Raw genomic sequence first — 27,185 nt, forward strand, 5'->3', positions numbered from 1 at the left:
TTAATCCATTAGGTAAGTACTTAAACATTCATGTACAACACAAGTACAAAGATGATATACATATTTAGAAAACCATGACTGAAGAATAAATTAATTTTTGACTTCATAGAAACAAAATTCCAAAATTTTACTTGAGGCTGTAGTGCAAAGATATCTACACTAGCTATAAGAAAAGCTCAAATTTAATTTATATGAAACAAATGTTACCATCCTTTTCTTGAATATTAGAATAATTGTTGCATATACTTTTAATGAAAGCAGAAGAGGAAAATTTTAGCTTAAAAAAGAATAACTATGAATCACATATAATTACACTCTTGTGTCTTGATTCGGTGAATGTCAACATTTAGAATTTAATGTAAGTCTGCACAATGTTAAAAACTATTCTTTTATTTCCAGAGACAGCTAATTTTCCTCTTGGAGCATCTTCTCGATTTCTTTATCCCAATTTTCGTCCCTCTTCTCGGATTCTGCCACCACTTCATATTCCTGAAGCTCTTGTTGTAGCTCCTTTTCCCAATCAGCAGAATCCTCTACAAGAAACAAAGGGGAAGGATAACAAAGATTCTCTCTGAACTCTTAAATCTGGTGATACAAATTCAGTCAACTTTATTAACAAAAGTCCTCGTCAGAGTAGTTGCTTTTTTATTTTTCCTGTGCTGGAGATGGAACCCAGGGCTTCCCACAGGCTACAGCCCTAGTTCAATGTCTCAGGAATCTTCAGTGGAAGTGCTTAGGGAAATGCCCCCACCCCCTTTCTTTTTGGTTTGCCAGTCCTGGGACTTGAACTCAAGGTCTGGGCACAATCTCTTATCTCTTTTTGCTCAATATTGGCTCTTGATCACTTGAGTCACAGTTCCATTTCCAGCCTTTCTGGTTAATTGGGGATAAGAGTATTATGGACTTTCCTGCCTCAGCTGGCTTTAACCTGGACCTTCAGATTTCAGCCTCCCGAGTAGCTAAGACTCCAAGTATGAGCCTGGCTTGGAACACACTTTGTTAAAAGAGACCAAGGAACATTGTAATTAGAAAGATAAACTTGTAAAGGTAGCACCAAAGCGGTCAGATAATTCCACATGTTTTGCTTTGATTTCCTTTTATTTAAATGACTAATTCATATTTAGTTGAAAATTAATTTTTACCACTATAAATGAGAATAATGGTAGCAATAGCAGTTAACACTTATTTAGTACCTATTGAGCTGGGTTCCCTCTCTTTTCTCTCTCACACATACACACACACACACACACACAAATACAGACATACACACACATTAAGTAGCTTCAGTAGCTATAGTTAAAATAACTAAATAAAGTGTTTTAATTTTTCTGAAGGAGTGACCAAGGGAAAAGACATTGTGTGCTGTATGGGAAAGCACCAATCTCACAAGCACTTCATTAAGTGCTTGCAGAGTTCTAAGCTTCATGTGAAGGGACAGAGACAAGATGGAACTGTCCTTAAGGAGCCTACAACTTAGCTCTTGAGCCAATATGCAGAATATTAGGTGGTCCAAATCATCGCTCAGGTTGGAATTCAGGGAAAATTCAGTTCCCCTGGAGCAGTGAGCTTCAGGAATCCTGCTGGCCCCTGTGGCTTCTGCTAGGGGTATGCATAATCACCAGTAAAAAGAGAAAGTTGCTTAAAACACATGGGCTCAAGAGCTCCTTCCTTTTGTGGTGGCCTGCAGCTGGTTTCTGATAAGAAACCAGTCGGGTTGGCACTGGGGAGGCAGAGAGTGGAGGATCAAAAGCTCAAGGCCAGTCTGGGCGACACAATAAAACTCTATCTCAAGACAGGCTCTGCGGGCCTGAACCAGACAGGTTTGCACTTGCCTATTTGACTTCCTTACCCGGCTAGTCCCTCCTTCCTCCTTCCTCCTTCCTTTTCTTCTCAAGTCTGTCCTTTGGACTTTTTCCTGGCTGTGGCAGCATGCAGACAGGGTTCAGGTTCCCCGTCCAGGCTCCTGTTCTAGCTGGCACTCTGCACAACTGTGCGGACAGCTAGCTGGCTTCCTGGATGCACTCTGAGCCTGAGAGGGCACTTGCTAGTGATGAACTCAATTCTTCTGCAAGTTGCCCAGCCAGCAAGCCAGGAACTTGGCCCTCTGGGCCCAAGAAAAACAAGAATTCCCCTCAAGAAACAGTACAGCTTTGAAGTGCCATCCTCAGATCTCAGCCTCCTGAGCAGCTAGGATTACAGGTGTGAGCCACCAGTGCCCAGCTACAGTTAGTTTTTAACGTTTCTTTTCTCGTAAAGGTGATGTAGAGAGGGGTTACAGTTATATAAGTAAGGTAATGAGGACATTTCTTGTTGAACATTGTTAGCCCCTCCCTCGGTTTCTCCCACTTTCCCTCCCCCTACAATTAGTTTTTAAAAGGTAGGCTCGGGCTGGGGATATAGCCTAGTGGCAAGAGTGCCTGCCTCGGATACACGAGGCCCTAGGTTCGATTCCCCAGCACCACATATACAGAAAAAACGGCCAGAAGCGGCGCTGTGGCTCACGTGGCAGAGTGCTAGCCTTGAGCGGGAAGAGGCCAGGGACAGTGCTCAGGCCCTGAGTCCAAGGCCCAGGACTGGCCAAAAAAAAAAAAAAAAAAAAAAAAAAGGTAGGCTCATCCTTCCTGGAAGTGTTGCTCTTTCTGAATGTAATGGCTAGGAAAACAATCTTCTGTACATGTCTACAGTGAGAAGCTTTTAAAGTCTGAGCTAGGTGCTGGTGGCTCCTGCCTATAAACTTGTGCTACTCAGGAGGCTGAGACGGAGGACTGAGGTTCAAAGCCAGCCCTAGGCAGACAAGTCCTCAAGTCTTCATCTCTAATTAGCCAGCAAAATGCTTGGCTGGAGGGATGGCTCAAGTAGTAGAGTGCCAGCTGTGAGCAAAAAAACCCTAAGAGCATAAGGCCTTCTGTTCAAACCTCAGGTACTGGTGTGCACGCATACACACGTGCACATGCACGCGCGCGCACACACACACAGCAAAAGGCTGGAGGACAGCAGCGTTACCCGCCTGGCACAGGCTCTTGTCCCACTCCCATCCCACTCAGTGTCACTTGACCTTGGGCCTGAAGTACCTTGGACAAATCACTTCATCTCCTAAACCTCTCTTCTTTCTTCTTATTTTTTCTGGTTCGATTTGGGGCTTGAACTCGGCCTGGGCTCTGTCTCTGAGCTCTTTAGCTTAAGGCTACTGCTTTGATCCACAACTCCACTTCAGGTTCTTTTTCTGGTGGTTAATTGGAGACAAGAGGCTAACAAACTTTCCTGCCAGCGATGGGCTTTGAACTGAGATCCTCAGATCTCAGCCTCCTGAATAGCTAGGACTGAAGGTATGAGCCTTTAGCACCTGGCTTTTAGTTTATTTTTTCACATAGGGCCCAACATTTTTGTCTGGGCCAGCCTCAGACCATGATCCTCCAACCTCCACCTCTAAAGTAGCTGGGATCACAAGAATAGACTATCATACCTGTCTTGTTTGTTGAGAGGAGGTTTCCTTAACTTTTGCTCAGGTTAGCATCCAACTATTATCCTCAGTAACTAAGAATTTTTTTTGGTGGGGGGCTGGTCCTGGGCCTTGAACTCAGGGCCTGAACACTGTTCCTGGCTTCTTTTTGCTCAAGACTAGCACTCTACCACTTGAGCCACAGCGCCACTTCCGGCTTTCTCTGTGATTAATTGGAGATAAGAGTCTCACAGACTCTCCTGCCCAGGTTGGCTTTGAACAACAATTCTCAGGTCTCAGCCTCCTACGTATGTAGGACTGCAGGTGTGAGCCACCAATATCCAGCTCCAAGAATCAATTTTGAAACAAAGCTTACCACACACACACACACACACACACACACACACACACACACACACACGCACGGTACTGGGGCTGGTACAATACAGCTGAGACATGCCTCTAGCCCCGTTTTTCACTAGCTCCTTTTAGGATTCTCCCAGGCATGTGCTAGAGCTGTGCTCTGTTCACTTGTAGGCTTCCCATCCTTCCAGTTTCCCTTCCATGGAGATGGAATCTTGCAGATTTTCCCTGTTCAGGCTGGCCTTAAGCACAAATCCTCCTGTTCTCGGCCTCTCAAGTAGATAGGATTATAGTATGAGTCACCAACATCCCCAGCTCAAAATGTGCAATATATTTTTGACCAATTGCCTTTAACACTTTTATGCAATCAACTCTGAAATTTGGGAAAAGGATAAAGTTTCTTCATTAAAAAAAAAACAACAACAATTTACCATCTAGTACAGTTGTCTCCTCTTCCTTTTTGTCAAGTACAAGCTGCTCCATTTCTTTTCTTAAATCTTCCTGATTTAAGTTGCAAGCACCAAAGGCATCGCTGACAAATTCCGAAACGCCAGGGCTAGTAGAGATTTCTTCCTCATCCTAAAATGGGACAAGAGAGCTCTTGTTAGTGTTCTCTATGTGACATGCATGTGCTAGAATTCTGGCTTATGGTTGGCTCAGAATTTACTACAACCTACGTTTTGCTAGCTGTAATACTACCTTGTAGTTGCTTGGTAACTAAATGAGTACCACCTGAGGCTATTACTCTCCTTCCTAGCTGAGATCATTCCAACCATTTGCTAAAATCCCTAATGAGCACATTGAGAATGATTTATGCCAGCAAATTGCCTCATGTGTCAGCTATAGGTCGTTGACTATTCTGGTACTGGTCTCCTCATCTTCCAAACAGATCAAACCCATCCTCTTCAATTTTAAATGGCATCAGAGATAGTTAACCCAGTTACTTCATTTCCAGACATTAACTACTAGGTACAATGTAAAACTGTATTACCTCTTGAGATTTAAGCTGAGATTTGATTACGACAGGTGGCGTTTTGGGCCGTACTGCCTCTAAGAAGTGAGAATAAAAGAGACAATAATTGCTTGATTCAGTTCTGAGTATATATTACAATAACAGCTAAAATATCTACAAGTATGATGATACTAAATCATTTTGAGAAATAAGCTTTAAGTTTGGCTTTCAGGTTTTATTAATTAATTAATTAACTAATTTATTTATTTTTGCCAGTCCTAGGGCTTGAACTCAGGGCCTGGGCACTGTCCTTGAGCTCTTTTTACTCAAGGCTAGCACTCTACCAACTTGAGCCACAGTGCCACTTCCGTTTTTTTCTGTGCATGTGGTACCAAGGAATTGAACCCAGAGCTTCGTGCATGCTAGGCAAGCACTTTACCACAAGGTCAAACTCCTGGCTTTGAGGAATATTTTTAATATGTTACCATATCAATGCCCCTTCTAAATAATATTTCCAGCAGGAAGTCATGGGTTTCAGTGTTGGTAAATTTTATTGTGCTCTTTCATTTAGGCTAAAGAGAATAAAGTTTATTTACCAGGTTCTCCTGTTAATACTGCTAGAAAGCAGAAATGAACACAAATACCAAGCCCGGCATTCTTTCTCTCAGCTGTATTTTCTCTAGTTAACTTTATAGACAGTAAATACTTGAATGCTGTCTCATGTTCATTTGCTAAACAAGCAGTATTTGGTAAAATGGCATATTGGAATCAAAGTAATACTGAGGAATGAGAAAGAATGATAGACTCTTATGCACGTTAACATCTATGCAAAATGACAAATTTCACTGAATGAGCTTCATTAATTTCCCTGTTTCTAAATGCAATTTCAGAGGTGTTCCTAGTTGTGCAAACCCACACTTTTGGACATTCTGTCTTGTTTATTTCTCTCAAACTCCACAAACTACATTACCCTACTTCTTATGGGATTATAGTCTGGTGGTAATTCGTACCTATCTTTGTACAGTAGGTATTCCTGAAAAATTAAAATTATACAAACACCAATTCTCATTTGTTGGGAAATGGTTGTGGATATTATCTCATCTCATTATGGATGGCAAATGGTTGTTATTATTAAACACTTTCCCTTATAGCCAGGATTGATTAGTGTGTCACAAGAATAAAGTGTCAGATGTGTAAATTGACAGAGCTGGTAGTGCCGAAGTGGACTGTAGCTCTGCTCTGCAGACCACACATTCTGAAGAAACCAGGATGCAAGAAAGTCTAAGACACACAGAGGAGGAAGAGTCTGAATCAGAGTGGCAGACAGAAGCTAGAACAAGTCACATGGTAAAGGCAAAAAGAGATATAAACACTGGAGAGAAAAATAAAAAGGAATGAGAAGAGAGAGAGAAGAAGAAAGAAAATACATAAGCTGGGTCGGAGAGAAAGCAACAGATAATAATGACAATTTCCTTTGGAAAGAAAAGAATTTTTCTACATGGTGATGTCAACATATTTGGTACACATACACGATGACAAGTCACCTATGTTAAGAATATTTTTACAGTAATTATGTTTTTTGGCCACAGTGATCTCTTCCTCTGGAGTTTACCTGTCAGGGGCAAATCATTCTCAATGCCACTGCCTTTTTCTTCCTTTCCACAGGCCTGCTGCTGGGCAGCCAGGGCAGTCAGCTGTGCTGACTGCTTAATCAGGGAGACTCGGTAAAAGTAGTTTCTCCAAAACACGTCTTCCTTCACCCTTTGAAAGACACACAATGGCACATGTGAGAATTCTGTCCAGCAGAGACTAGAATCAATGATCTCCCTCTCTCCCCCCCCCCTCTCCCTCCCTCCCTCCCTCCCTCTCTCCCTCCCTTCCTTCCTCCTTTCCTTCCTTCTGATAGAATTCAGAGCTTCAGCTACAACACATGCACTACATTTACCACAACAGCTACACCCCTAGCCCCTGGAATGCAAGACACTCAGGAGCATAATGCAATCCCAGTGAGGTTCAAAGGACATTTGCATTCCCTTTACAAGGGAAAGTTGAACAACAGGATAAACACAACAGGAATGTTCTCCCTAGCAATAAAAAGCAAGTTACAGAAAGCTACTGAGGCCTCAGCATTTCTAGGTAGAAATGACATCAACATAGCCCTTGGCAGAAAGAAAAGGCATGGTGGTAGTGAGGCAGTATGACTAGACTAGGAGCCAGAGGCACAGCTAGGACTCCAATGGTATCTACTGATTCCTGGGCCTGATTCCTGGGTCTGGTTCCTGGGCCATTACGTGCTTTTCAGCACTAAGAAAGCACTGTGGGTGTTGTCCTTACGAAACAAAATGGTTGGTAGTAATAACTAGCAACTAGTAAGAGTTAGCGACGAGGTGGGAAATGATTATAGAAGGTTTTTTTTCCGTGTAACACTCGGGATGGAACTTAGAACTTTACACATGCTAGGCAAGCCCTCTGCTTGCTTAAAAAAACAAAAACAAAAGAAACCTTGCCAGGCACTCATGGCTCACACGTGTAACCCTAGCTACTCAAGAGACTCAGATCTTGAGATCTAAGGATCGTAGTTCAAAGCCAGCCTGGGCATGAAAGTTTGTGAGACTCTTATTTCCAATTAACCACAAAAAATTGCTGGAAGTGGAGCTGTGGCTAAAATTGGTACAGCATGAGTTGTGAACACAAAAACTCTTAAGACAACGTTCAGACCCTGAGTTCATGCCCCAGGACAGGTATAAAAAAAAGCCTGAAGTGGAGCTGTGACTCAAGTCTAGGGTGCTAGCCTTGAGCACAAAAGTTCAGGGAACGTGCCCCAGGTCTGAGTTCAAACCCCAGGACCAGCACAAAAACGAAACACAGTAGAAATACCTAAAGCCCCCTGAATTGGAGTTCAACCAGAGATCTCTCAGTGGTTCTCAAAGTTGGCTGCATATTTAGACTTGTCTGGCATGCAGTACTGGTACTCCAAGTGGAGTAAAGTGCTTTGGAATGGAGTGTGAGAGACAAGCAGGGACAGAAGGGAGTCCAAGGGGAGGAGAGAATGGAGGCAAACGAGCTAGGTTACCTGCAGAAAGACTAAAAAGGCAAAAGGATTAAGGGCAGAAAAAGGAGTTAGAAAGATGGCAAGAGGGAAAATGGCAGTGATCCTTGCTGTGAGGTGTCACCACAGACACAGAGTGGCAAGGTTTTCATTGCATGGAAAGAAATAAATGAGCATACATACTTCGTAGCTGTGTTCTCTGACAGGGTGAGGAAGAGTGACAACCCAATGGCAAATGAGAACACTAGGTGCTCAGATGTTGCTTTCTTTCTTTTGTTGTTGGTCATGGGGCTTGAACTCAGGGCATAGGTGCTGTCCCTGAGCCTCTCTGTGCTCAAGGCTAGTGTTCTACCACTTGAGCCACAGCACCACTTCTAGTTTTCTGGTAGTTAAGTGAAGATAAGACTCTCATAGACTTTTTTTTTGCCAGTCCTGGGGCTTGAACTCAGAGCCTGAGCACTGTCCCTGGCTTCTTTTTGCTCAAGGCTAGCACTCTGTCACTTGAGCCACAGCGCCACTTCTGGCTTTTTCTATATATGTGGTGCTGAGGAATCAAGCTCAGGGCTTCCTGTATTCAAGGCAAGCACTCTACCCCTAGGCCATATTCCCAGTCCCCTCATGGACTTTCTTGCCCAGGCTGGCTTTGAACCGTGATCTTCAGGTCTCAGTCTCCTGAGTAGCTAGGATTACAAGTGTGAGCCACCAGCACCCGGTTCAGATGTTGCTTTCTAAATACTACTTTCCACTAAAAGGGGCAAGCACTCATACCATGGAAAATGGAGGATCGCAAGGTTAGAGAAGGGAAAGAACAAGATGAGCCTGGAGAGAAAATAAGCATTTAACAGTGATGAGGATGAGTTGAATAGCTAGAAATCAGGTTTAACAGGTTGCTGTTTGCTGAAATGATGAGTGAACATCAATAAATAATAACAGGTTATCCAATGCATGAAAAGCATGAGTCGGGCTGGGAATGTGGCTTAGTGGTAGAGTGCTTGCCTAGCATGCATGAAGCCCTGGGTTCGATTCTTCAGTACCACATAAACAGAAAAAGCTGGAAGTGGTGCTGTGGCTCAAGTGGTAGAGCACTAGTCTTGAGCACAGAGAGGCTCAGGGATAGCACCTAGGTCCTGAGTTCAAGCCCCATGAGTTGCTGGGCAGTGGTGGTTAATGCCAGTAATCCTAGCTACTCAGGAGGCTGAGATCTGAGGATTGCAGTTCAAAGCCAACCCAGGCAGGAAAGTCAGTGAAACCTGTGTATCCAATTAACCACCAGAAAATGGGAAGTGGAGCTGGGGCTCAAGGTGGTAGAGAGCTAGCCTTGAAAGCTTAGGGGTAGCACCCAGGGCCTGAATTCTAGCCTCTAACTGACAAAAAAAAAAAAAAAAAAAAAGCATGAGTCTAGATGGTAGATAGAAATTAGTAGTAGTATTAATAGTTTCAAAATTCCCTGCTTAAGAAATTCTAATTACAGAGGGTGTGTATATGTGTCTGTGTGTTCCAGTACTAGGGCTTGAACTCAGGGCTTTGCCTTGAACCATTTGAACCACAGTTCTACTTCGGGGGGGGGGGGGTGGTGTGTGTGTGTGTGTGTGTGTGTGTGTGTGTGTGTGTATAATTGGCATTCTTACGGACTTGCTGCACAGGCTGGCTTTGAACCATGATCCTCAGATCCCAAGTAGCCAGGACTACAGGAGTGAGACACTGGCATTTAAAGCTACTTTTATTATTATTGTTGTTTTGGAGTGCTGGGGCCTAAACTAATGGCCTGGTCTTTGTCCCTGAACTTTTTAACACTTTGAGCCACAACACTACTTCCAACTTTTTTTGGTGTTTAGAGATAAGAGTCTCAAGGACTTTCTTGCCTCAGATCTTAGCCTCCTGAGCGTTCATGGAGCTCAGCTCTATGAAGCATTCAACATGGTATATACTATGTCTATAAGGTGACTCTCAGGCACTGCCTGCTGTCTTGATGAACAAAAACAACCATTCAGACAGCTTTCTTTTCTAGACTCTCCCTCTTGATATAAAAGAGGCATACAGCAGAAATCAGAAATCGTTATCACAATAGAGAAGATATACTAAAGGTTCCAAGATGTTTTCTGGTAAGGCCATAACTGAGCACAGCACCGCCCTGTTTACTGGACTACTTCGGCTTTCATTGTCTACTTGGGGAAAATGGTGTAATTCCTTTCTAGCCTCAGGCTTTCAAAGCCTGAGGACACATAATACACGATGGGGCCTCATCTGGGTCAGGCATCGCGTTGTCATGGAGAAGTGCTAATATACTAATGTGCATCTGGAAATAAAGGGCAAAGGGACTGTTTTCTAAAGTGTTCATAACTACTGATTCCTTCTATCCAGAGAGACTATTTCAAATAATCACATTGCATACCTGTGTGTCAGGGGAAATTTAGAAGCCCTATATTTGTGTGCTGGCTGGCTTGTTTTTAGATTGTGTGTGGGGGTTTGTTTGTTTTTGAACAATGTCTCACCATAAAGCCCTGCCTGGCCTTAACCTAACAATTCTCCTGCCTTAGCCATCTGAGTGCTGGGATTATAGGCATGTACTTTCATGCACGTCTCTGACTTGTTTTACTATGGAAATTTTCAGCAAAAGCAGAAAGACTAGAAAAATTAACTCCATATATAGAATTTAAGTTTCATGATTATCAACATATTTCCTCTCTCCTGTACATATGTTTTCCTTTAGGTAAGGGTTAGAAAATTTTAAGGAAAAGCCAGATGTCATATCCTTTCATTCGTAATGCTTCAGTAAGCATTTCTAATAGACAAGGGCTTACATAATATAGTAAGTAAAGTCAAGTTGTTGAGATTCATGCCTGTAATCTCAACTCTTGGGAAGGTGATTTCAAATCAGCATGAGCTACATAATGAGACCCTGTCTCAACGTGCCCCCCCATAAGACCCCCATAATTTCTAAATGATCCCCAAAATCAGCAGTAGAAACCTGGAATTAAAGCACTCATTCTACCATGCTCTGGTGGCTTATGCCTGTAATCCTAGCTACTCAGGAGGCTGAGATTTCAGAATCGCTGTTCAAAGCCAGCCTGGGTAGGAAAGTCCGGTGAGACTCTTATTGCCAATAACCACCAGAAAACCAGTGGCTAAAAGTGTTCAAGCCCCATCACCACTACCAACAACAATGATTTTTTTCAAAGCCTTTAATCTGTGACAAATGAGAAATGGCAATTGCCACATATTAATTCTCAAAAACTTTGAAAAATCTAAAATTAATGTTGGCAGACAGAGTCTCCAGAATCATCATGAACCAAAACTATGGATATTACATCCTGTCATAAGCACCCTAAGCTACAAGTCCCAGCAAGTTGGGCTTCTTGAGTCTTGACATGAGAGTCACCGCAGGGAGGGAGCCCAACATATGGCAGGCTGCGAGTGACTGGAATGGTCAAGCGGATGGAGCCTACAGCTATGGAGCACACACTTGGGTCCAGAGCCTTGATGGTCTTCCCTTGAAGTAAACTGCACAGAAGAGAGACCTGATCTCAAATTCTAAGATGAAGGAACTTTCTCTCTGACTATCTCTCTCATGCAGACAGTGGGCACAGAAAAGTCAATAGGCAAATAATAATTTCCTTGCAGAGTAGGGAAAGCTGCCCTGGGCCACTCACTGGTAGGAGGGCAGCAGGCCTGCTTACTGGGAAGATGCTCAGAAAGGCCCTGCAACAAGAGGTAGCAGCAGGCACATCTGAAGGTCAGCTGGGCTCCACACAAGAGGTGTGGGGGAGACAACTAAAGCATGTCGTGAAACAGACACAGATGGTTGACTATGTGGACTCAGCCGTGACTGGTGGAGTTGAGAGTTCACCATATTGAAGCCACAGGCGTCAGGAGATGGGCTGTATATTGACTGGTGACAAGTCAGGATTTTCTGCTACCTATTTATATTGAGTCTCAGGTCCAAAGGGCCTCTTTGCAACATGCAGTGGTCAAGGACCCTTTCTGTATACACACGTAAGGGGCATCTGCAAAATGATTACAGCCCAATCCAAAGATCCTTTTTTGGGGGTGTGAATTTAGGGCCTTGTGCATGCTAGGTGAGTAGTGCTCTACCACTTGCAGCAGGCTTCCAGCCACCCAAAGATTCTGAGAAAACTGCAAAGAAGAGTATTTGGAGAAAATTAGACTTTTTCTCTTCATGGAACTGTAAGACTCTACATTCACAGAACAAGAATAAGAATGCTGGGAGAAGGAATATCCACAGACTAAGAAAGAAAGCTTACTTAAAAGACACTAGCACTGCCGGGTGCTGGTGGCTCACGCCTGTAATCCTAGCTACTCAGGAGGTTGAGATGTGAGGATCACGTTTCAAAGCCAGCTGGGGCAGGAATGTCTGTGAGACTCTTATCTCCAATTAGCCACTAGAAAACTGGAGGTAGAGCTGTGGCTCAAAGTGGTAGAGTGCTGTTAGCCTTGAAAAGAGCTCAGGGAGACTGAATTTAAGCGTCATGGCTGGCAAAACAAAAACAAAAACAACCCCTACCCAAACAACAACAAGAAACCCAGCATGAGCTGGGCACTGGTGGCTCAGTCCTGTAATCCTAGCTACTCAAGAGGCCTATATCTGAGGATCAAAGTTCAAAGCCAACACCAGGAAGACAAATCCATGAGACTTACCTCCACAAAACTACTTAGAAAAAGCCGAAGTGGCACTGTGGCTCAGGTGTTAGAGCAGTAGCTTTGAGCAAAAGAAGCTCAGGGACAGAGCCCAAGCCCTGAGGTCATGCCCCAAGACAGACAGACACACACAGACACACATACACACACACACACACTCACTCACCAAGCCCAAGGGAAGCTGCAGAAAAGAAGGGTGCCCTCTGCTGTTGGGGCCATGGAAAAGCATCACAGAATATATACACACCCACATTCACAAAGCCCAAGGGAGGCTGCAGAAGACAAGGGTGCCCTCTGCTGATGAGGCCATGGGAAAGCATCACAGAATACATGCTGGCTTTGGAGCTTTAAGCAGCAGGGACTTTCAGAGTGGAGAAGGAAGGGCCTTTGGTGGAGGAAAATCCTCAGGAAGGACAAGAACAACACAGCTACTGAAGCTACCAAATATGGAATGTGGTCAGCTTGGGAAAAGGCAAAGGTTCTGATGAGCTTTGTAGATGTGAATTTGGTTTTCCAGACAGGGCATATTTACTGTTTCTGAAGGAAAAGCTATTCTACCTTCTAACTGGGATAAAAGAGCACTTGTAGGGGGGGAATTGGTGAGGACAGGTGGGAGAAAAATGAGAGAGGAGATAACAAGTTTGATAAGAAATGTACTCACTACCTTACCCCAAATTTCCTGCACTTGGTTTGCATTCCATGGCATCCTGCCAGGTGGGAGCTGCTGCAGGGTTTTGGGATTTATTTTTATAGAGAGTCTTTTTTTTGGGGGGGGGGGGCCAGTCCTGGGGCTTGGACTCAGGGCCTGAGCACTGTCCCTGGCTTCTTGCTCAAGGCTAGCACTCTGCCACTTGAGCCACAGTGCCACTTCTGGCCATTTTCTGTATATGTGGTGCTGGGGAATCGAACCTAGGGCCTCATGTATACGAGGCAAGCACTCTTGCCACTAGGCCATATCCCCAGCCCCTTTATAGAGAGTCTTGAGGCCATGCTCTCTTTCAATGATTCTTGCTGATATTGTGCATGGTATAACCAGCAAGGCCATTCAGGACAGCAATCACGTCAGCATGCACACTACCACTGTAGTCTGAGAACATAGTGCTTACAATTTGGGGACGAGGGCAAATCTCATCTTGCTTAGCAGCTCATCCTCCTGCAGCATGACCAAGGCAGTTGGATACATCTGATCAAACTCGAAATTAAACTGCACACCAGCTGGTGGGTCACGAAGGAAATTTCTCTTATCCTTTGATGAAAAGGGGGAGGAAGAATACAGGTGAAAAGTCACAAAGTGCAATTAACAGGTCATAGTTTATCATCTGTTAAACAAGTATTGAATTCTACCAAAAACCTTCAGCCACCAAGTCTACTAACTTGTCACTTTCCTGCCTGCTTAATAGATGAGAGAACAACAGAGCCTTCCTTTCTTACATTTTCGTGTGTGTGTGTGTGTGTGTGTGTGTGTGTGTGTGTGTGTGTGTGTGTGTTGATCCTGGGGCTTGAACTCAGGGCCTGGGCACTGTCTCTGAGCATTTTTGCTCAAGGCTAGTGCTCTACTGTTTGAGCCACAGCTCCACATCCAGATTTTTGGTGGTTAATTGGATTAAGAATCTCATAGACTTTCCTGCCTGGGCTGGCTTTGAACCATGACCTTCAGATCTCAGCTTCCTAAATAGCTAGAGTTACAGGCATGAGCCACCAGTGCCTGGCCCTTTCCTGTGCTTTCTACGTCTCACCTGTCTCTTGGGAGGCTGGGAAATTTAATCTGGGAAATTACAGTGATGAATCATAAAAACACATTTCAGTGCCTTTAGGTATATGAAGACTAGTGCAAAGTGTAAGGAACAGTGAATTCATGGGGCGATGTGAAATAAGTGAATTGTATTATTACTGTAGAGTGGCTGACACCATAGGAAAGGAGAGACAGTGACATGTTACCACCTTGGGCTTACTCAGTTGAAAGCACTTCCAACTTATTCATGCAATGCTTTTAACTGTTTGCCCCAGCTAACTTAGTGCCTCCTGATTTTTTTTTTGCCAATCCTGGGGCTTGAATTCAGGGCCTGGGCGCTGTCCCTGACCTTATTTGCTCAAGGCTAGCACTCTACCATTGGAGCCACAGCTCCATTTCCAACATTTTTGGTAGTTCATTAGAGAAAAGAGGCTCACAGACTTTCTTGCCTTGGCTGGCTTTGAACTGCAATCCTCAGATCTTAGCCTCCTAAGTAGATAGGATTACAGGTAAGAGACACTGGTAACAGGGCATCCTGCTGTTTTGGTTTTTGTTTTAGCTTTTTGCTGGTTAACTGGAAATTCTCATGGACTTTCTTGCCTGAGTTGGCTTCAAATCACTATTCTCAAATCTCAGCCTCTTGAGTAGAATTATAGGAGTGAGCCATCAGCACTTTGCTACATTTTATTTTTCAGATAAGTTCCTCATTAACTTTCCCCAGACTGGCCTCAAATTTCGATCCTCCTACCTCTATTTTCCAAGTAGGTGAGATTATAAGAATGTGCCAGCATGCTTGGCTTCCCTAGTAAAGTTTGTTTTATATTATATTATAATATGATATAATAATTTATTATTATTATTATTATTATTATTTTGGTGCAAGAGATTGAGTCTGGGGCTTGAAAATGCTATGCCTGAGATCTATTACTGGGCTACACCTTAGCCCTCCTCCAAGCTTCTGGTGCAAAAGGCATTATGCTAGCATGTCTGCAGCAGGGAAAGGAAAAAAGGGAAATAACCATGTCCATATACTGAAGATAACATTAAGTGTGTGTGTGTGTGTATGTGTGTGTGTACTAAGGCTTGACCTCAGGGCCTGGCTGCTTTCCTTGAGCTTTTTGTCTCAAGGCTAACACTCCACCATTACTGAGCCAAATGCCATTTCTGGCTTTTTGCTGGTTAACTGGAGTTAAGAATCTTGCAAATGTTCTTGCCTGCATAGACTTGTATTCTCAGCCCTCAGATCTCAGCCTAGGTAGCTAGGATTGTAGGAGTAGCTAGGATTGTAGGTGTGAGCCAGGTGAATCCATTTTTGTTTTGTTTTTGTCGTGGGGCTTAAATAGGTGAATTCTTTTTTTTTTTTTTCTTTTTTGCCAGTCCTGGGCTTTGGACTCAGGGCCTGAGCACTGTCCCTGGCTTCTTCTTGCTCAAGGCTAACACTCTGCCACTTGAACCACAGCGCCACTTCTGGCCATTTTCTGTATATGTGGTGCTGGGGAACCGAACCCAGGGCCTCATGTATACGAGGCAAGCACTCTTGCCACTAGGCCATATCCCCAGCCCTTGAATAGGTGAATTCTTTTCATGTTGCTTAATTCAGGCTCAGGATAGCTGATAGTAAGGGTTGCAGCACCCACGATTTGTTACATACTTAACAAATTAACGAAAAGTGTTAAAACAAAAGCCATTTAGTAGTGACAATATATTAAAAACTGAGTCTAAGGCTGGGTGCTGGTGGCTCACACCTGTGATCCTAGCTACTCAGGAGGCTGAGATCTGAGGATCATGGTTCAAAGCTGGCTCAGGAAAGCAAAGTCCATGAGACTCTTATCTCCAATAAACTATTCAGAAAAAGATGGAAGTGGTGCTGTGGTTCAAGTGTAAGAGTGCTAGCCTTGAGCACAGAGAGGCTCCAAGAGACAGCACCCAGGCCCTGAGTTCAAGCCCCAGGACTGGCAAAAAAAAAAGAAAAAAAGGGAAAAAAATTCTTCTAAGGATAAAGTCATACTGACAGAGATGTACCATGACAGGAAGAAAGTTCTCTCTCTCTCTCTCTCTCTCTCTCTCTCTCTCTCTCTCTCTAATCTCATATAGGCAGACAGATAGATACTTACAGCAGATAATGCTAAGATTTGTTGTTGAATTGTTTCTTCATCATTACTGTCAACCCACGGGGGCACAGCTACTTCTGTACAGAAGGTGAAAAAAATAGGTTACAATGGTTATATTATAATCGATGATTTTAAAGAATGAGAAAGTATCTATTTGACTATTTAAAAAGCCATTTATTAGTAAGTTTCAAATATTAAGTGATCTATTATAATGTCTTTACTTAATTGATTTATGACTTTTATGTATGTTTGTACTTAGTCACAATAATTTTACTTAAACTGAGCACCAGTTACTTAGTCCTCTATTCCTAGCTATTTGGGAGGCTGAGATTTGGAGGAACCATCTTTGAAGTCATCCTGAGCATATATATGTAGTGGTGTACATTTGTCATCCCAGCTAAGACAAGAGGTCTAAAATAGGGGGATCATGGTCTAGGCATCTGTATGAACAGGAAGCGAGGCCCTATCTCAAAAACAATCAGTGCAAAGAAGGGCTGGTGGCAGAATACCTAGCAACTATGAGTCTGAGTTTAAGCCTCAAAACTGTGTCCCTAAAACAAATCAAAACAAAATACATCCTGTGTGAATGATACCATAGGGGAATCTGGACAACATTATAATCAGATTATCAAAATAACCATCAGAGCTGGGTGCTGGTGGCTCACGCCTGTAAGCAACTCAGGAGGCTGAGATATGAAGATGGCAGTTCAAAGGTAGCCAGGTAGGAGTCTGCGAGATTCTTATCTCCAATTTACCACCAAAAACCTGGGAATGGCGCTGTGGCTCTAAGTGGTAGAGGGCTAGCCTTGACTGAAGGAGCTCAGGGACAGGGCCCAGGCCCTCAGTTCAAACCCCATGACTGACCAAAAAACAGAAAAAAATCAGCAAAGAAAGACATTGATGGGCCTTCAGACATGGTATGCTAAGATGAACATAATATTACCTTTGTGCTATTCTGGCCAAAAATGAATAATCTAAATCTAATTGTGAGAAAACGTCAGAAAAAGCCCAAATGTAGACAATGATATTAAAAAAAGAGGAAGCAATATTTTTCAAAACCTTTAGTGTTATAAAAGACAAAGAAAGGTATTGGAAAGTTAGCTATTAAATGAGGCTAAGAAATACAGAAAAGAATGTAATTATCCTTAACTGAATTGTGGCAAGCGGTGTGTGTGTGTGTGTGTGTATGTGTGTGTGTGTGTGTGTGTGTGTAAATATTATAAAGGACATTACTTGGGTGCCTCTATTACATAGTGAATTATCATTAATGGATTGTAGCAGACATTGTGTCATAAAGGACATTTGGGAGTATCCACTACATAGTGAGACCCCATACTGAAAACAAAAACAAGGCTGGGAATGTGGTTTAGTGGTAGAGTGCTTGCCTACCATGTATGAAGCCCTGGGTTCAATTCCTCAGCACCACATAAACAGAAAAAGCTGGAAGTAGCACTGTAGCTCAAGTGGTAGAGTGCTAGCCTTGAGTACAAAAGCTCGGGGAGAGTGTCCAACACCCAAGTTCAAGCCCCAGCACTGGCACACACACAAACACACACAATATTTGTGTGTAATCAAAATGCTCTCCCTCAGAGCCAACTCCCTAGAGGGGTTGTCCTCACTCACTGTCCCAGCACTGGGAATCACTTAATCCCTTTCTTTAAACCTAAAGGTTTATGGGTGTGTCTTCTCCTCACTAGTCCTTGTGCTGACCAAAGGATGGCTGGTTAATATACACTTTTTTGGTGCTAGGGATCAAATCCAGGGTCCTATACAAGCTAAGCAAATGGTCTATAACTCAGCCTCATACACATTTTTGTGTTTTCAGAGCCTTAGTATGGTTCTAGCATATATAGGTGCTTAATCAAATCTAGTGGCAGATAGGGGGACTTCCTGGGGTTGTAGGTCAGTGGTACTATTTGCCTAGCATGTGCAAGGCCTTGGGTTAAGTCCTTAGCACTATAAAATACACACTGAAACACACATGGACATATACACATGCATGCATATACACAACAGGCTAAGTAAGGCAAATGTGTACCATACCAGACTTCTTTGTATGTTGTTCCTCAACAAACTTTTTTTGTTCCTTCTGAAAATCTCCTATAATTGTCTGTTTAAAAGAAAAGGACAGTGCTTTTCATTCTAGTAAAGAGTACACATAGCAAAAATATCTAAGTAACAATATCTAAGGCTTAACTGATGACCACTTTAGTTCAAAGAATTACTAACAATAAACAAAATCCTCTAGAAGCCCGCATCTTAGCACTGGGAAAAACAAAACCCACAAAAAACCAAATTTACCCTTTGGAGTTTTAACAGTTGCTCTTGATGAGCTGGGACTTTAAAAACTTAAATCATACCAAGTCCAGGTCCCAGTGGCTCATGCCTGTAATCCTAGCTACTTCAGGAGGCTGAGATCTGAGGATCATGGTTCAAAGCCAACCAAGGCAGGAAAGTCCATGAGAATCTTGTCTCCAATTAACCACCAAAAAGCTGGAAGTGGAGCTGAAGCTCAAGTGCTATAGTGCTAACATTGAGCAAAAAAAACCCCAACAAAACAACAACAAAAAAGCTCAGAGACAATGCCCAGGCCCTGAGCTCAAGCAAACCTTAGGACCCATACACACACCTACACACACACACACACACACACACACACACACACACACGCACACTCATACAAAGGCAAACATATCCTAAAATGGTTAAATTTAAACTTAGCCAGGCACTAGTGGCTCATGCCTATAATCCTAGCTACTCAGTAGGCTGAGATCTGAGGATTGCGGTTCAAAGCCAGCCTGGGCAACAAAGTCGGTGAGACTCTTATCACTAGTTAGCCACCAGAAAACCAGAAGTGGCACTGTGGCCTAAAGTGGTAGAGCACTAGCTTTGAGCAAACGAGCTCAGGGAGGGACAGTGCCCATGCTCCAAGTTCAAATCCCATGACCCACAAAAATGAAATAAAACTAAACTATGTTAAATTGTATTATAATTGGAAGTAAACTATACTAAAATATAAACAAAGCTTTCCCTTCCTTCCTTCCTTCCTTCCTCCCTCCCTCCCTCCCTCCCTCCCTCCCTCTCTCTCTCTCTTTCTTTTCTTTCTTTTGGTAGTACAGGGTTTTGAACTCCAGGCCTTGCCCTTGCGAGGCAGACATTCTACCACTTGAGCCATGTCCCCAGCTCCTCCCTTTTTTCAGGCAAGGTCTCCCCATATGGCTCAGGCTGGCCTCTAACTACTAATTTTCTTGCCACAGCCTTCTGTATCAAAATCAAAGTAATTTATACCCAACTAATTTCGATTTCAGTCACTTTTTCTACAATGAGAAAGAAAAAGAATCTCAACAATTAAATGTTATCACAATAACATTGTATCTTACTTGGATTACAAAAAATTCAGAAGGGATGAAATTAGCTGCTAACAAATTTCATGGGTTTCCACTTCTAACAGATGTGTAAATATATAGCCAGGTACTGGTGGCTCATGCCTGTAATTGTAGCTGTTCAGGAGGCTGAGATTTAGGATTGCAGTTCAAAGCCAGACCAGGCAGGAAAGTCTTTGAGACTCTTATCTCCAATTACCACCAGAAAACGGAAGATGGCGCTATGGCTCAGTGGTAGAGTGAGAGCTCAGGGACTGTGCCCAGGCCCAGAGATCAAGCCACAACCTACCAAAAAAAAAAAAATGCGTAAAATGTACCTTATCAATGATGTCATCTATTTTTCCTTCTTCTACAGATTTCTTTATTGTTTGTGCTGTCTCAGCAACTGATTCAGTTATCTTTTTTGTAGCAGCACTTGCGAAGTTAAACAGATAATCTGCAACGGATAAAAAGGGGATGTTTCATCAAGTACAATGGTTGCGATAGTTTTCCATCAGTATCTGCGGGAAATCTGTCTCAGAACATCTTCAGATTCCAAAATCTGTGAACATTGAAGTCCTTTATATAAAACAACATAATATTTGTGTAGAATTTACCCATAATGTCTCATAAGAAATATCTCCATCTACAATACCACTACAATGAAAATACTATGTAAATCATAGTTATATTATTTAGAGATAAGGAAGAGAAAAAAGTCTATACAAGTACAGTACAGAGACAATTTATTCTTTTTTTCTGTCAGTTCTGAGGCATGAAATCTGGGCCTGGGTGCTGAGCTCTTTTGCTCAAGGCTAACACTCTACCACTTTGAGACATTTCCATTTTTTGGTGGATAACGAAGTGTCATGGACTTTTCTGCCCAAGCTGGCTTTGAGCTGTGATCCTCAGATCTCAGCCTCCTGAGTAGCTAGGATTACAGGTATCAGCCACTGGAGCCTGGCTAATTCTTTTCCAAATATTTTTTTGCCAGTCCTGGGGCTTGGACTCAGGGCCTGAGCACTGTCCCTGGCTTCCTTTTTGCTCAAAGCTAGCACTCTACTACTTGAGCTATAGTGCCACTTCCGGCCTTTTCTGTTTAAGTGGTGCTTAGGAATCGAACCCAGGGCTTCATGTATGCAAGGAGAGCACTCTACTGCTAAGCCATATTCCCAGCCCCTCTTTTCCAAATATTATTGATTCATAAGTTAGTTGAATCAGTAAGTGAGGAAGCTTTTGGAAAACCCAGGGCTAACTTTGAGATTTTTTTCCCTTAAAGAAATTTTGTAAGACAAAATTGTTGGGGCTGGGAATATGGCCTAGTGGTAGAGTGCTTGCCTCACATACATGAAGCCCTGGGTTTGATTCCTCAGCCCCACACATATCGAAAAAGCCAGAAGTGGCGCTGTGGCTCAAGTGCTAGAGTGCTAGCCTTGAGCAAAAAAGAAGCCAGAGACAGTGCTCAGGCCCTGAATTCAAGACCCAGGATGGGCAAAATAAAGACTAAATTGTTAAGACATCTTCCTCATTACAAACACTTGAAATAACGAGAATACTTTCTCAATGGACTGGCCAGGCACATGGGGCCTTTAAATCATCTTTTTTGGAAGCACTGGTATGGCTCAAGGGGTAGGTAGAGCACAAGTCTTGAGAGAAAGAGCTAAAGGACAGCACTCAAGCCTTGAGTCCAAGCCCCAGAACTAGCACGAGAACAGTAATAAAACAAGATAATCTCTTTCAAAGATCATTAGCACAGTCTGATCAGAGAGCACAGCTGTTCTGGCCTTTTCTCACCCTTATCAAGTCTCTAGTTCTAACTTATCTCCATGAGTAATCTCCCTGCCAACATTATAGTAACAAGGTCCCTTGTATATTTTCTTCTATTTTAGACCCAGGTATCCCATCTTTATTTCTTTCCTAGATTACTATTTCCTATATTAACATTTCCATGATAAATCCCAGGTAAGTTTGAATACACAGAAATCTTGGCAAAACCTAAGAGAAAAACAAATGCTTTTTAACTAATTAATAATGAGTGGGCTAGGAATATGGCCTAGTGGCAAGAGTGCTTGCCTCGTATATATGAAACCCTGGGTTTGATTCCTCAGTACCATATATATAGAAAAGGCCAGAAGTGGCGCTGTGGCTCAAGTGGCAGAGTGCTAGCCTTGAGCAAAAAGAAGCCAGGGACAGTGCTCAGGCCCTGAGTCCAAGCCCCAGGACTGCATACAACAAAACAAAAACAAAAACAAAAACAAAAAAATGAGCAAATATGTACAAGATTAAAACTGGGGCAACTCAACTTTCACCTTTATAAAACGAAACCACAAAAGCAGTTTTCTTGGGGACTTGGAAAGATGCACGAAAGGCTCTACATAAAAGCCCTTTTGTAGCCAGATATTTCAGAGTTCACCCAGGATTAGATAACACTTGCTGGAGAGACATGTGTCAGTTCCACCATTGGAGGAGGCAAACAGGGGGACTCTGAGATTTGGAGAGTGAGCCAGGCTCCAGAATTGGTGAAAAACAAAATAAAAACTGGTATTTGGGGGCTGGAAATGTGGGTTAGTGGTAGAATGCTTGCTTAGTATGCATGAAGTTTGATTTCTCAGCACCACATAAGCAGAAAAAAAAACAGAAGTAGTACTGTGGCTCAAGTGGCAGAGTGCCAGCCTTGAGCAAAAGGAAGCCAGGGACAGTGCTCAGGCCCTGAGTTCAAGCCCCAGGACTGGCAAAACAAAAAACAAAAAAACACCTGGTACTTTATGAGAGAACAATGAAAAGGGTGACTCTGATTAAGATGCATTTGTAGTCACAAACAGATTTGTTGATGGCAATACCTTTGTACAACTATTTAAAGATTATAAAAGCTGGAATTTAGCATAATAATCTCAATTCTCAAATTTTAGCGACTTCCCAGGTAGAGTTTACTGAACTCACTGAAGTTTGAGAAAGCACAGTTCTTATCCTCAAGCAATGTCTATTTTTATTCCGAAGTAAGGAAATCAAAGAATCAAAGGACAACAACAGGTGCATTAAACCAAGGCTGTTACACTTAGAGGAGAATGAACTGTCTCCAGAGAGCTGTTGATGACTTGCGAGTGAGCAGGAAGAGAGCATGACAAGCAGAGCATCGGCTGGGAGGGCTCCAGGATAGCCCCGAGGAGTTCAGCACGCCTTGTGGACAGAAGTAGTCACAGGGAATGGAGCAGAAGAAACAGTCCTGGTGTGCTAGGCCTTCAGGGTGAGATCCGCTGATACCCTGGGCAGGATGGTGCTGCCGTGTGTGTGTGTGTGTGTGTGCGTGCACGCACCCATGCATGTGGAAGGTGGTGGGTGTAGCAAGCAGGAGCTCATGGAAGACTCACTGAGTATCAAATCCAGGGCCCTGTGCATGTCAGGCAAACACTCTACCACTGTTTCAACTCCCAGTCACAAAAAGGCTTGCTTTCACAGTTGCCTAAATGGCTGGTGTCTTGAAACTTGGTTTCTTGGATGGTTCCTACCATTCCCCAAACTAGTAAGAATGGCTGATTGTACTTATACTGTACGAACAATATGGTTTATGCTGAATACCTGCTTTTCCTCTTGGAGCACAAACATTTGGCCCATGACAGGCATAGGGTGCCTGTGTGACCAGCACTGAATAAACACTCTGAGTCTGAGTGCTGGTGGCTCATGCCTAATAATCCTAGCTACTCAGGAGGCTGAGATATGAGGATCGTGGTTCAAAGCCATCCTGAGCAGGAAGTCTGCAGGATTCATCTCCAATTAGCCACAAAAAGCTGGAAGTGGAGCTGTGGCTCAAGTGGTAGAGCACTAGCTTTGAGCACAAAGCTCAGGGACAGTGCCCAGGCTCTGAGTTCAAGCTGCAGGACCTACACAAAACAAAAACAGAAACAAAAACAACTAAGACATTTTCATTATCTCTAAAAAAGTTTCATTTCCATTTGCGGTCACTCTCCCATCTCTACCTATAGACATTTTTGGAGGATATCACTTTTGTCTAAATCCCTTTGTTCCATATCCAGATTGACCAAAAAAGGAGGGAGGTCATGGGCTGGGGATATGGCCTAGTGGCAAGAGCGCTTGCCTCGTATACATGAAGCTCTCGGTTCGATTCCCCAGCACCACATATACAGAAAATGGCCAGAGGTGGCGCTGTGGCTCAAGTGGCAGAGTGCTAGCCTTGAGCAAAAGGAAGCCAGGGACAGTGCTCAGGCCCTGAGTCCAAGACCCAGGACTGGCAAAAAAAAAAAAAAAGGGAGGGAGGTCATGAACAGTGGATAAGCAAAAAATCAAAATTAGGGGCTGGGAATGTGGCTTAGTGGAAGAGTGCTTGACTAGCATGCATGAAGCCCTGGGTTTGATTTCTCAGCACCACATATACAGAAAAAGCCGGAAGTGGCGCTGTGGCTCAAGTGGTAGAGTGCTAGCCTTGAGCAAAAAGAAGCCAAGCCCCAGGACTGGAAAACACACACACATTGCTTAAGAGCTTTCATGAGTTTCCTTACAACAATAAGGGGATGGTCATGAGACAGGGAAACATAGATCAATAGACGGGGTATCCTGATTATAATATATGCGCAATGTGAAATACCCTGGAGAAACCCTTTGGTACAATTGATATGCACTAGAACATTAGTGACAGGAAATGGACAGGAGAATAAAAAAGACTCTCTTGGAGGGTAGGATGGGAAGGATGTATAGAGAGAGCAAAAAAGACTGATTATGGTCAAGCACTTTAATATACATATATGAAAATAGAACAAGGAAACCTACTGAAATTGTTTGAAGAGGGGTAGACATAGGAAAGTAACAGAGGGGATGAGGTTGATGAGGTACATTGTATCCATGTATGCAAATGTCACTGTGAAACTTGCCTTATACTATTAGAATATGCTAACAAAAAATCAGAAAAAAACCTCACATAAATTGTTGGTACTGGGGATGGAACCTAGGACCTTGCCCATAGTAAGCAAGAGCTTGACACGGAGCAACATTGTCATCATGACCCCTCCCCCCAAAAAACACTAAGCTGGGGGCTAATGGATCAAACCTGCAATCCTAGATACTCAGGAGGCTGAGAGTTGAGAATTGTGGTTCAAAGGCAGCCCCAGCAAGCACATGAGGCTCTTATCTCAACCCACCAAAAGGCTGTAAGTAGAGCTGTGGCTCAAGTGGTAAAGTACTAGCTTTGTGCCCAAAAGCTCAGGGCAAGTGCCCAGGCCCTGAGTTCCAGCCCTAGGACTTGGCACAAAAACAAACAATAACAAAAACACTTGTTAGAAAATATTCAGAGGGGGCTGGGAATATGGCCTAGTGGTAGAGTGCTTGCCTCAGCACCACATACACAGAGAAAGCCAGAAGTGGCGCTGTGGCTCAAGTGGTAGAGTGCTAGCCTTGAGCAAAAAGAAGTCAGGGACAGTGCTCAGGCCCTGAGTCTAAGCCCCAGGACTGCAAAAAAAAAAAAAAAATATTCAGAGGGTATTGTTACTAAATAGGAAGTTTCAGGTTAACAGAAAAACCCTAGGTAAAATGGAAATGGCTCTCTTATTTTCTATGGAATCCAGTAAACCTACACGCTATTTTTCCTAACTTCATCCCACTTTTTTCTACCCTAACTACTTGTCTGCTCGTCTCAAACCAATCTGCTCAAACCTTTGGAACATACATTCAGCTCTTTTTTTTTTTTAATTTCTTGTCCTAGTCATGGGTCTTAAAGTCAGGGACAAGGTTAGTTCTCTACCACTTTGTGCCATAGGACCATTTCTGGCTTTTTGGTAATCAATTGGAGATAGGAGCCTCATAGACTTTCCTGCCCAGGCTGGCTTTGAACTACAATCCTCAGATCTCAGCCTCTTGCCTTGCTAGGATTACAGGTGACACCTGGCTCCTTCCTAATTTTATTTTATTTTTTAAACACAGGCAATAGTCATTTACTTTCTGGTGATTCTATTCCACAGCACTGTTTTATTTGTTTTGTGCAGTACTTGGGAGCCTGGGGTAGAGGAATGTAGTGTCACAATTTGAGACTATGGTTATTTTCTCTGCCCCCAACAGTACTTCTAGTGCATGCTTGGGTCTTTCTTTTTTTTTTTTTTTGGCCAGTCCTGGGCCTTGGACTCAGGGCCTGAGCACTGTCCCTGGCTTCTTCCCGCTCAAGGCTGGCACTCTGCCACTTGAGCCACAGCGCCGCTTCTGGCCGTTTTCTGTATATGTGGTGCTGGGGAATCGAACCTAGGGCCTCGTGTATCCGAGGCAGGCACTCTTGCCACTAGGCTATATCCCCAGCCCCTTGGGTCTTTCTTACTGAAATGTTTCTTCTTCAGTCTCCAGCTTGTCTCCCCCTCCTTAAAGATCCTTAAAACTTGCTACATTTACTACCCACCTTTCCTGTAGTTTCCCCAATTTTACTGCTCATCTACTGTAGGTCTCACTGTCTCAGTCACTCTTTTTTAAGTCTTCCAAAGTGTCTCTAGAATCCATTACTGTTTATATCCTTCATGCCTAGAGTCTATCCATCCCCCATCGCCAACTAAACTAGACCATAGTCTTTGAAGTTAGAAGGATCTAAGCTTAAATTCCACTTCAGCATTACTATGAGCTTATTCCCCCTAGGCATTAAGAATGATTAATAGATGAAGTGAGATACTAGTCACAAAGCACAGCTCACCGAGACTTGTATACATTGGTAGGTCCTTTCCCACCTAAAGGGTAAAAAGAGAACCACTCTGTGACCCTGGCAAGTTTACTTGAGACCCCACCTTTTTGTCTGCCCGAGGGAGGGGGAAAGAGGGAGGGAGCAGGTTTTTTTTGTTTTTAAACCAACTCAAGCTCCTCAATGGTTCGTGGGAGGGTGAGGGCGGAGTTACAGGAAAAATGATGAGTTGGAACAACAACAACAAATTCCTTGGCAAACTTGGAAGATGCCGTGCCAGATCGCTTCGTTCTGCTTTCAAAAGTCTAGGAGCATTGTGCAGCAGAACGTCGGTACTATAGAAACTTCAGGGACAGGACTCGCTGGCCGGATGAAGCTCCACTCTGGCCCGCACCAAAGTCTCCCGCCTCTAGGAAAACAAATCAAAAGACAAGCCTCCCTGTCCCCCACCCCTCACCCTCTGCGCGACCGTTCTTTCCAAGTGCAGGGTCTCCCCGACTCACTGCCAAGGCCTTTGGCCTGCTGGAGGAGCTCCTGTTCCCCGGCAGGAGGCTGCTCCAGATCGGCGGACTCCGCCTCCACCTCCGTCGCCGATTCCGGGGTCAGCTTGGAAGGGTCTCCCGTGGCTTGCTCGCATCTCTGGGCCTGCCCGTCGATGACCTCCGGCTGCTGTAAGCCAAACCAACTACTTAGCCCTCGGAACATCCCGCCCCAAGGGCCCGCACCGTAGCCCCCCTCGCTGGCGACCCGAGCCGGAGCTGCCAGTTAGGTATAGAACGCTCTCTCGGAGCTAGCCGGAAATGGGAAGGTTGCCAGAGCAGCAGCTCCACCGAGGGCACACCTCTATGACGTAGCCACCG

General features: G+C 43.7%; 1 protein-coding gene across 1 annotated transcript; it reads right to left on the reverse strand.

The window, feature by feature from the left end:
* Nucleotides 1-331: 331 nt before the first annotated feature.
* On the reverse strand, nucleotides 332-27,153 carry Syap1 (synapse associated protein 1). The gene is made up of 9 exons (XM_048336841.1): nucleotides 26,829-27,153; nucleotides 20,003-20,121; nucleotides 18,346-18,412; nucleotides 16,306-16,379; nucleotides 13,566-13,705; nucleotides 6,367-6,515; nucleotides 4,794-4,852; nucleotides 4,234-4,381; nucleotides 332-533 (listed from the first exon to the last, which is right to left on the reverse strand). The coding sequence occupies exons 1-9, from the start codon at nucleotides 27,028-27,030 to the stop codon at nucleotides 406-408; spliced, it is 1,086 nt and encodes a 361-aa protein (XP_048192798.1). The 5' UTR covers nucleotides 27,031-27,153; the 3' UTR covers nucleotides 332-405.
* Nucleotides 27,154-27,185: the final 32 nt, after the last annotated feature.

Source organism: Perognathus longimembris, chromosome 28 (assembly GCF_023159225.1).
Source record: "Perognathus longimembris pacificus isolate PPM17 chromosome 28, ASM2315922v1, whole genome shotgun sequence".
NCBI lineage: Eukaryota > Metazoa > Chordata > Mammalia > Rodentia > Heteromyidae > Perognathus > Perognathus longimembris.